Below are 12,078 nucleotides of genomic sequence, written 5' to 3'. Positions count from 1 at the left end.
TAGCACTATGCTTCCATTGATTAGGCTGTGATAGAATACTAGGTTTAAAGAATCCAGAGTTCAGCTGCAGGAAAAGAGATCTTGGAGCCACATATACACATATTAGGACTAGAGGGTTAGAGGAGGGGCTGCTGGTAAAGAGCTGAAAAAAAGATTTAATATTGGTTTTAGGAAATAAATGGCCCAGTGTGCTTAATTGTTGACAATATCCAAATAGATAAAAGTTATAAATACAAATGCACGTGCATCCAAGCTAAAACGGACAGAAGGTTGTGTGTGTATTGGCACAATTCATATAAAGTACTTACATCTGAACATGCTCCTTGCACTCCTCCTGCCCCCTCCCCCCATTGAATAGAGCACATGTTGAGTACCTGTTGATGCTGGGGATCCCTGGCTCTACTGCCACATTAAACATGGAGATATTTGCAGGGTTCCCTCATTGTACTGCATATATACTGTAGGTGTAGTACAGGAAGCAACACAATCCCAATAACAAACATTTCACTCACATTTGCATCGAAATGAAAGGAATTGCATTGGACACGAGGACACTGGAAATATGGGCAAATCCTTGCATTATGTATAAAAAAATGGTGCTTTGGGTATGAAACTGTATTTGATTACAGCCATTGTGTAAAGTGTTCTGATGCCTACTAGTTCCTTGATGAAGAATAAACCACCCGCCCTTGTGTATTTTAATTGTGAGCCATCCCACTTTACAGTTTGATTTTTTTAGAAATGACCTATTACAGTGAGCACTTTTATATGGAGGAAAGCTTATACTGATGCCACATCTTCTCGTCTTTTGCTACTCCTGTTCTCTGCCAAGTTTGAAGATGTGAGTTGTTTCCCATCCCTGTTCAGCCTGGAGCTGGAGATACAGGTGACCAGGAGCCACACTTTCAAAAGGATTTCCACCTCTTAAAATTCTGTCAGGTTAAAGCTGACCACAAAACAGGTATACACTCTGGTCATTTGTTTTCAAATTGCCTATCCATAATTCCCCTGCAAATGGGAGAGGCCCCTATCCCTTCAGCCTCCTTGTTTATTTAGCCCAAGGGCTGAATGACCTGATCTGAGTAAAGGTGGCCATACACGGAGAGATCCGCTCGTTTGGCGACATCGCCAAACAAGTGGATCTCTCCCCGATATGCCTTGAGGTGGGCAATATCGGGCTGATCCGATCGTGGGCTCCTAACAATGCTTAACGGGCTCTCGGATCGCGGGACCGCATCAATGAATGCCGCGATCCAACGGGATTTTTAGTCCCATCCGATCGAGATCTGGCCGACTTTTGGCCAGATCTCGATCGGGGAAGCCCGTCGGGGGGCCCCATACACGGGCCAACTCGGTCTGTCGGCAGCTTTTATCAGCCCGTGTATGGTCACCTTAATTTGCCTTTAATATACTGTATGTGAATCTAATTGTTTACGCTGTGGGCCAAATGACTAGATCATAGGGAAAGCTGCCTCTAAGTCGCCACTTTCCCAGCAATGCCAAATGAGCTATTCCGATGGCATTATTTTAGACTGAGCTCTCTTAATCTAAACCACATTCATCTTTTGAAATAGATGGAATTAGTATAACACATATAATTCCAATCCAAAAGACATAGTCACAATGAGCTATGATATTATCACAGTTGCTGTTTTTTTATCTACGCTTACACCATTTTTTATAAAGAAAATACATAACAATACTCTAAGCTATACCCTAATACCCTAAGCTTCGCCGAAAAATTTGCGAAAAATTTGCCGCGAATTCGCCCCTGCAGAATAAATTCTCCCATCACTAATGAATACATATCATTTCCTGAAAATGCTAGCACACATGAAATAACATTGGGACAAACCTGCGCCCCCAAGGAAGTGTAGGCTTCTAAGAGAAAACACCCCAGAAGAACTGCTGAAAAGCTAGGGATAATGGTTATTAAAAACTCGTCCTGATAAACATATCTTCTGCTGGTCAGTGGTCGTACCTATAATGCCTTGGCTCATGAGTATAATTCAGAAGCTGAGATCAGAGCAATAGGGTTATCCATGTGTGTGGCCAGATTGTAAATATATTCAACCAACACAATTGCTCATTTGTCAGATATTTAAAACCTTGGAAGTAAAAAACTTGGAACACTTTTAGCAAAATATTGGTATAAATCTGTATTTTGATCTGCTAATTTTCCATACAACTTGTGCCAGTGATAAAGGAGGAGGCCTGAAACATATTTCTAAATGGAAAAGAACATGACTGTACATTTGCAAACATTAACAATGCAAAGAAGGCTGTGCCAACTTTGCTTTTTGGGGAATTATATTCTTTAAGGGATAAACCTATTGTCCCTTAGGTTTTTAAAAAAAGGCTTGACGCAAACAGGAACAGAGAGGCTGTTTATGTCTGAAAATAATGTAATCCTGGCTTTCCGTTCAGATTCTGTACACCTAGTATATGTATTTTGCTCACATCTTTCTCCAGGGAACAATTTGCTTTCTTATCTGTCTCATGAAAAAATGTCAGTCCAGGAATGCAGCCCCCCCCCTCAAATTATAAGAAATGGCCTGACAATGCACAATCACCGCCATAAAGTCCTGTTCTTTTGTGGGTAGAAAAAAAAGATCAAGGTTCCTTAAAACCATTTCAAAAGTAAAAAGTGAAATGGAATAATGCAGAAGTTGCAAGATGAGTGCCGGGTGTGAAAGACGTGGGTCTGTATAAGTTATATGACGTCTTAATGTACTGTGTAATCTCTGATTTTATCTGCCCTGGTGACTATGATAATTACAGTGAAACCGAAAGCTCTACTTAGTTGCTAAGAAGAAGGAATAAAGTTTGTTGAATAATTACTTTTAAATTCAATTTACATAAATGTGCTTTTTTTTTTTATAATTCAGCTGCTTAATTTAATGATCAATTATTTACAATTTTTGTAGCAGAAAAGGTAATAGCAGAGCTTAAATCCATTGATACATTTGTTAGGATGCTAATAGTTCATTTTTCGAAATTGCAGAAAAATACCTTTTTGATTTTTTTTCACTTGTTTTAAGGTTTATTGGAGATACTGTATTTCCTCCAATGACCCTACCGTGTAAATCCAAATGCATCCCATCAATCCTTTTACCTAAGACTCTCTTTAAATGGCATTATTTTGGCTTGTCTTTCTTCGTTATCAGTTCTTGCATATGTAGATCTTGTTTATAATAAAGTTAACAAAGCCTTTTTCTTTCTTTTCATTGGAGGCATATCAATTGTATATACAAAGATTTAATAGAAACCAATTTTACTTCTCTGCACCCAATTCAATTTTCCTCCAAAAGAAAAAAAAAATCAAGTAATGAAATAAAAAAAAAAAAAAGTGTGTGAAGTTGTTTCTATAAAAATGTTACAATAATAAAGATATCAGAGATCGGAGTCATTTATATAGTGCTGTATATATATATATATATATAATACACAAAAGCCATGAATATCTGATTGATGTCATCAGTTATAAATGGTGAGTAGTGATGTAATTTCTGTCACATGACTCACTGAAACTTGTGTATTATAATAAAGTACCCCCAGTTGTAAAATATGAGGATATTATAAGTTACCTCGGAGTTCCATGACCTGTATAAAAACACTCGGCCTTCGGCCTCGCGTTTTTATATGGTCATGAAACTCCTCGGTAACTTATAATATCCTTATATTTTACAAGAGGGGGTACTTTATTCACTATATATATATATATATATATATATATATATATATATATATATATATATATTACCTTTCACCAAGTATACAGTGACTCCATATAATACTGTAACAACTTGGAAATAATTACATTAATTTTTCAGTGTTGTCCATGACGATCAAACTTATATCACAATAGGACTCAAGATATTTCTTTTTAAACTCCTTTAAATGAGATTATTTTCCTGTCAGAAAAGCAAATTGGCTAAGGAAGGAAAGTATTTTACCTGGTGGCTGAGTGACTTGTTTGCTGCCAAACTGCACAGTGATGCACAGATCATTATCAAGAGGGAACTTATTGCAGTTCAACATCTCTGGCCAAGGGAAACCATAGGATTCCATAACTGGAGCACAGCTGTCACGCACTACCTCACATAATGACCGGCATGGATAAATGGGCCTTTCCAAGCAAATTGGAGCAAAAAGGGAGCAGAGAAAGAGTTGAGTATCTCGATGACATTGCTTGGCCAGCAGAGGCACCCAGCTACTGGCTTGCTGTTTCACCTCAGGCATGGTCTCATGGTCCAGCAAATTAGGCAGTCGCATTTTTTTATAGCCAACATTATGGCAGAGATGGAGATCCGAAGGGATGTCTACACATTGACTCTGTTTAGTGTAGAACCGTCCGTTCTGGAAGTTGTCCGACTGCCAGCTGTAATAGTCATATTCTTCTGCAGAGCTCCAAAGAATCAGCCCAAGTAGTAAAGAATTCATCCAAGCCAAAATATTCCACTGAAATCGCATGATTTCTCCAAAAAGTGGTAAATGCAATGCAAAATAATGTTTATAAATATTTAACCCAAAGGCTTATCCTCCTGATATATGATTTCTGGTATTATTAGTTTTACAAAAAAAAATTAAAATAACATATATTAATCTAACAGTAATAAAGTCCTCCCAATTTCTGGTTTAAAGAGTTACCAAGCAGTGGCCTGTCTTTCTCATTCCTTCCCACTATTTCACTCTCCCTTTCAGTCTCGCTAGACCTTTCCGCAGCTGTAAGGAGAGACAGCTGGAGCTTGTATGCTGCACAAGAAGTGCATTAAAAGTCTGTGCCTGTTGCCTGCTTCCCAACTCTTTCCCCAGTTCAGGGAACCTTAGCACCACCCACCTCTAATCTTTTAAGTGAATCCTGAAGGATTAGCCAGCAGCCAATCTACAGTGGCCATGCCTCCGCCTGCTGCTTGGATTCAGAAGCCTGACTGCATGTGTGGGTATGACAGTTCTACACATTTCTCCCTCTGTGCAGCCAGACCCCCTGATACAATCTTTTCTAACAAAAGACTTGCATTTTCCCAGCTGCTTTTCACCTGTAAGCATAGAGCTTTGCTTTGTAGTGTATTAGTAATGCTGGCTTTGAATGTTAAAAATTCCTAGGTTGGAAAGGGATATAAGACAGAAAAATTTCAAAATGTAAAAAATGTAAAAAAAAGTTTCTAAAATTATACATACAGTATACAGGTATGGGAAACCCGTTATCCAGAAAGCTCGGAATTACGGAAGGGCCGTCTCCCATAGACTCCATTTCTTTTTCTCTGTAATAATAAAACAGTATCTTGCACTTGATCCAAACTAAGATATAATTAATGCTAATTGGAAGCACCACCAGCCGATTGGGTTTATTTAATGTTTCATGATTTTCTAGTAGACAAAATATAAAGATTTAAATAACGGAAAGATCCGTACTAGAGAAAACCCCAGGTCCTAAGCATTCTGGATAACAGGTCCCATTCCTGTAATTAAAAAAGGTAATTTAGCATGACAGCAAGAAGTGTAAACAGTCTTCTCTTCTATAGCATAAATAAAAATGCTATTTTCCAGTATTTTAATATTAAAAAGTACTATATGTTGGTACCCACTGAATAGATATTGGACTATTTTAGCAAGAATATCATTGAGCAGCCTATTTATAAAGTGGGGAAGTTTATACAGTTTATACGGGAATTTGGTGCATTTTTTACTCATTTGACGATGTGCAGATTTGGGATCAGTAACATCAAAACATTTTTTTTTAAAAAATCTTTAGTAGACATCAAAAAATAAACACCAAGACAAAAATAACTTTAAAATTGCAAAGCCTTTATTAAGAAATAACTTACCGAAACTCCACTTCCACTCCTGTTCAGAAAAGGCGACAGGGCGACCATCCATTGTGCGGCACTGGATTTCTCCTCCCTGGCTATCTCTCATGTTGTATTGACAGCATGTGAAGCGGCTGCACCTCGATGGCGTTTGTCATGGCTCTGTCCCTGTGTCTGCTCAGAACCTGCAAGAATTTAAAATACAAGATCTACGAGGAGCAGATGATTGGTACCGTGGTGGCCAGGCTCTCCGAGTATGTGGCTGATGTGCTGTCTGGATGCTGCTAGCCGGGGCGATCATCTACATTCTGTGCAGGATCCTGGTGCTCATCCCGCTCTGCTGGATTCCCAATATCATAATTATCGAATTCTATGACCCTCGGGTGCCGCCCCCCCAAAATCGAGAGATGGGGGCCGCTTTGTATGTAGGGTGGGGGCCACTGCCCTGCTGCTGCTTGGGGGCTCCCTACTGTGCTGCTCGTTTGCTATGAAAGATGGAATAAGTAACCTGCCAGTCAAGTACTCCGCGGCCCGCATGCCCACCTCCAACGGGGACTATGACTAGGGATGTAGCGAACCGCCGCCGATGTGTTCGCGAACGCCGTTCGCGAACACCGGCAAAATTTGCGAACAGTTCGCGAACTGTTCGCGAACTTCGAACATCCGAAAATCGTTCGATTCGAACGATCGAAGGATTGAAATCGTTCGATCGAAGGATTTTCGTTCGATTCGAACGAAAATCCTTCGATTCTAGCGGTCGAATGGTCGAACGGTCGAACGATTTTGACGCGAACGCCTATTGGCGAACGTCGCGCGACGTTCGCGAACTTGCGGCGGACGCGAACAGTCGAAGTTCGCGCGAACTAGTTCGCTGGCGAACAGTTCGCTACATCCCTAACTATGACAAAAAGAACTATGTGTAGTAGGAGAGGGGTCGCAGGGAACACAAGATCTTACCCACTACTGGACTGTGACCTGTACATACAGTAACTTGGCTCTTCCCCAGAGGCAGTAACTTCCCCCGTGGATGGAGGGAATATGTGGATATGGGCGGCAGGTGCTGCAGGGGGGTTAGCGTGGTGTAGGTGCTGCTAAGGCTCATCTCTGAAAGAAATTCCACCTCTGGCTGGAATACTGTATCGCTTTTCTGAACAGGAGCGGAAGTGGCGTTTCGGTAAGATATCTCTTAATAAAGGTTTTGCAATTTTAAAGTTTTATTTGTCTTGGTATTTATTTTTTGATGTATACTAACACATTTTTAAAAAAAAAGAAAATAAAGTAATGGACAAAGCAGTGAGCCCATTTGGCACGTGTAGAAGGCACATGCATTGGGACAATTAGGGGTTATTTATTAAAGTCAGAATCCTAAAAACTACTATAAAATCCAAATTTTTTGTGGAAAAAAAAAATTCAGAATCCGAAAATCCGCCATCTCAGACCTGCCTAGGTTGTATATATGTCAATGGGAGAGGTCCCTATCTTATTTGGAAGTTTCTGTGGTCTGCTCTGGAATTCGCCCAAAAATCTGACTATTTCAGGCAAAAATCAAAACAATTCAGGCTTTTTTTGGAAACAGTCAGAAAAAATCAAGTGATTCGGGAAAAAAAATCTGAAAAAAATCATACAATTTGGGGTTTTTCTTGATTTTATGGAATTTTTCCCCAATACGATTAAATCAAGCTTGGTCAGACTTAAATAACCCCAGTAAAATCTATACATGGACCACAGGGCTGATTTTTTTGCTGTGTATATTAATTCATTGTTAGCAAGGTTCAATCAGCTTGACGGACTAAAATTATTTAGCATGTAATTCCTTGCTCCAAACAGAAGCAGATCATCAAAATATATGCGGCTGCATTGTGCAGCTATGTGGAGGCTTATCTATTAATGGCTGGATTTTAGTGGTTTTAGAGTATTTTAAAAGTGAGAACGAAAAATCATGATGAAAACTAAGAATACCTCGAAAGCCCTCTAAAATTAAATTTTTCGGACAATTCCTAGTGGAAACCCCCCCCCAATAAACCTCTAAAAGTCTGATTTGATTAAAAGAGGTCCAATAAGATCAGTGCAGTTCCCATTGACTTCTTTAGCACCTCGACAACTTTTACTTGGCAAAGTTTGATATTAAAGGTTTCCATGTTTTTTCACGTAATAAATATCACATTTTTAGAGCTTTTCAGTGATGAACTTGCTCAATTCATAGTCCTCAAGTATTAAACTGAAGTGGGGAAAGGTTCTGTCCCATTGGTACTTGTGTCCAAACATACAACCTGCAATGGACTTTATTTAGGCTGTCTTTTGATGAGCTTTTAATGAAATTATTGTAGAATTCTACAAAAGTATGGAATGCATGATCCTGTACTGGAGCATTGGCAGACACACAATTCATTGTGCTGCAGCATTTCTTTATGTATTTGTCCATAAAATGGTATATGGAGAGTAGGGACATTGCTGGACCATAACACTGCATGCATATCAAGTTTGGTCATTCAGAGATGAAACATATTCTATCATATTGGCATATCTGCTATTTTGTGATGTTTACAGAGAGTGAGAGAGAGAGAGAGAGAGAGAGAGAGACAGACAGACAGAGACAGACAGAGACAGACAGAGAAGAGATATTCTTACTGAAAAAACTTCATATACTGTACATAATTGCAATAGTCATGTAATCTTAGTATACGTAAAAAGTAAGTGCTCCATCATCCTGATGAAGGGTGGGTGTTCCCCCCCCCGAAACATTGAGTGTCCCCCCCCCCGAAATGTTGAATGTTTGGTGGCTGAATAAAAGGGGATAATCGCCGACTGCATTAACCAGTGTGTGTGCGGATCCATGTACATGTACGCATAGACTGGGATGAACTGTTGAGTTCTTTCTCTTTTTTCCATTATTTGCCTTTGTTATTGAACTGTAATATAGTTTGGTACAGCTTATATTTTAATCTGTTTTTTTTCACCATATCCCCACATTTTTACATAAAAATTCTTCCTAACGCATTTTTCTTCAATTCTATATTTATTTTCTATATTTATTTTACCAAATCATATACTTTTAAAATAAGAATATTCCAGTATTTATGCAATTCTCTAGAACACCATGTTTTAAGTCAAAGACTGACGTCCAGATCTACCGTAAAAGCTGCAACTCTGCTTTTCTACTACACCTATAAATTATCACTCACCCAAAAGCTGATTTGTTAATCTAAACACAAGCATCTTCCAAGTGGAGTGTATGTCTGGTTCAGGGTATTGAGTTATTATGTCAAACAGTTTGGTCTTGTAATGCTATTAAGTCTGCATGTAATGTTTTGCTTAAAGAAGTCATAAAAGAATGTCAATAATGTGCCGGAATAACATGCACAATCCATTAAAAGTAAACATTGTCTTTATTCTACTATAGTGTTTCTATCTTTACAGGACAAGGAAAGCAAGATTCACTGGTGGGTTTTTTCAGACACCCCTAGTAATTCTAGCTGCTTACTTCAGACTTTCTTTTCTTCCAATAATTCATTGGCCGGTGATGAGGATGCTGGGGCGCTGGAATAGTATGGAGATGCGGCACTTAAAAGAGAAAAACTACTGGGCGTTGTGCATTTATGAAAAAGAGAAACCCCAATGTGGGGTCTGAAGTAAACAAACAGAATCAATGGAGGTGTCTAAAAATTTTGCTACCCCAATGATTCTTCCTTACCTTGTCCTTCAAGCAAAGCTGTATACACCATTACAGTAAAATGTTTGGTTCTTTGTGCTGAAACAATGTTCTTCCCTTCTCTTCTTATAAGTCCATCAAGAAGCATGATATATAATATTATGCCCACGAGTTTTGATTTGAAGCACACAAAAAATTGTGTATACACTTAAATTATTCATTCATTTCTTAGATTCACGTACTGCTATTAGGGATGTAGCGAACTGCCGATTTGGTGTTCGCGAACGCCGTTCGCGAACACCGGCAAAAAATGCAAACGTTCGCGAACAGTTCGCGAACTTCGAACACCCGCTAAAATCGTTCGATTCGAACGTTCGAAGGATTTTTCATTCGAATCGAACGTTCGAAGGATTTTAATCGTTCGAACGAATGGAAATCGTTCGAACGAATGGAAATCGTTCGAACGAATGGAAATCGTTCGAACGAATGGAAATCGTTCGAACGAATGGAAATCGTTCGATTTTAGCGGTCGAATGGTCGAACGATTTGTATTCGAATCGAACGCGAACTCAAAATGCGAACGTTCCCAAACGTTCGCGAACATTAGGCGGACGCGAACGGTCGAAGTTCGCGCGAACAAGTTCGCCGGCGAACAGTTCGCTACATCCCTAACTGCTATAGACATATTTAAATATTGGCGTTATATATTCTGCAGTACTGTGCAATAAATGGTTGCGTACAATGAACAAACAAACATAACAACTGATACCAGAGGTACGGAGGATCCTGCCCAACAGAGCTTACAATCTAAAAGCCAGCACGTTTAAGAAGCAGTTAAGGCTGAAATGTGCATTTCCATGGCACAGGGCTGTTCAGCTACTGTACATGGATTACCACTGAATAAAGTAACAGCAATAAAACCCAGGTAGGTATTTATAATCAAATCCCTTAATAATGGACGAGACAGGATCAGACTGGCAGTACCTTCCCAATTTTGCTTGCTGACATTGCTCTCATTCAGTGGAAATTCCATTACAGCACAGCAACAGACTTAGAAGAAGTTTCCCCAGCAGTAGCAGTTTTTGTCTTTGAAGTTAAAGTATAGCCTAATCAAAGGTATTACAGTAACAATAAATAATGTCATCGAAAACATTGGATCAACCCATATGTCATTTTTTTTGTCATCTTCAGTTTTCCTGATGGCAGGAAGACTGTCTCATTGACTGCTTTCTCTTGGGAAATAAATGAACTACTGACTGGAAGGCTTTTGAAATCCACACCAAACTATAGGAGCATTTTTGTTATTTGAAGTGGGAGCTGGATATGTAGATATTCTGATATATATATATATATATATTTTGCTGGAATTGTCAGGGAGAGAACCATGCATGTGACATAGTTTCTACTCTTTATTCTTAGAAAAGCAGGTTTATGTATAAAATATCATAGGGCTGATGGGGCTATTCAGTTTCTGCTTTTAGATCTTAGTATTGCTCTATGTATTGGTCCCTTCCCATTAAATCTGTAGTATATATTGATGGGCGAATTTGTTGCGTTTCACTTTGACGAAAAATTCGCGAAACACGAGTTTTGACCCGGGAGACAATTTTGACACCAGTGACAATTTTGACACCCGCTGCAATTTGACACGCCAATTTTGTGCAAATGCATTAAAGTCAATGGCCGTCCAAATAATTTTTTTTTGGACCAAGCCAATTTTCTCGCATTTATTCACCAGTGGCGAAATGCGGAAATTCCGGGGCTCTTTAAATATATATATATACAGATGAAGCCACTTGGATTTGTGAGATAAATGCGTCATGACTCATGGTTAATTGAAGAAACTGCGTTATCTAAAGTCATCTTAACTCATTTAATGCATTTAACCTTTCCATTAGCATACCAAAGCACCATTGTGAACAATGGTGAATGGCTTAATTAGATGGGATGTTGTGACGCAGTTTTCTGTGTTAAATGAGATAAATGGGATATCTGTGTTTAGTTATTCTGTGTCAAACAGACAAACCAAAGTGGCTGCATCTGTATATATATATATATATATATATATATATATATATATATATATATATATATATATATATATATATATATATATATATATATATATATATATATATGCCCTATATTCCCTTAAAGGGTTGCCACATTTTCTGGAAAACCTTTAATCTACTGTATCTTCTCTATTATTAACCTTAACGTTAAAACAATGACCAGGTGACAACTCTATTCCCTGAATGTCATTGTAGTACAACTGGTATAATCAGGACTTGCTGAAAAAGGCAATAAAAAATTAGCCACAGATGATCATACTTTTCTTGCATTTCTTACTGAGTAATACTGAGTAATAAGAAGGTTTTCCATGCCAGAGAGAACAGCTAGTGATGCTTTGTGAAACACAAAGTTTGATGCCCGAGTCAATTTTGACATCCGAGTCAATTCTGACACTTGTATCAATTTTGATGCAGGTGTTAAAGTCAATGGGCGTCCGAATAATTTTTTTGACGCCAGCAAATTTTTGCTGGCAGTTTCGCAAAATGTATTCGCCGGCGGCGATGCACGGAAATTTGCCACAAATTTATTCGCCCATCACTAAGAACA

The 12,078-nt window shown here is 38.7% G+C and overlaps 1 protein-coding gene across 1 annotated transcript in view; it reads right to left on the bottom strand.

Moving 5' to 3' along the window:
* sfrp5.S (secreted frizzled-related protein 5 S homeolog) overlaps nucleotides 1–4,771 on the bottom strand; it is a 51,267-nt gene extending 46,496 nt beyond the window's left edge. Inside the window, 1 exon segment of the mRNA NM_001094505.1 lies at nucleotides 3,957–4,771. Coding sequence (NP_001087974.1) covers nucleotides 3,957–4,473 — 517 coding nt within the window. The 5' untranslated portion in view covers nucleotides 4,474–4,771.
* Nucleotides 4,772–12,078: the final 7,307 nt, after the last annotated feature.

This window comes from Xenopus laevis, chromosome 7S, assembly GCF_017654675.1.
Source record: "Xenopus laevis strain J_2021 chromosome 7S, Xenopus_laevis_v10.1, whole genome shotgun sequence".
NCBI classification, from domain to species: domain Eukaryota; kingdom Metazoa; phylum Chordata; class Amphibia; order Anura; family Pipidae; genus Xenopus; species Xenopus laevis.
This window is presented reverse-complemented; position numbering and strand designations above follow the sequence as displayed.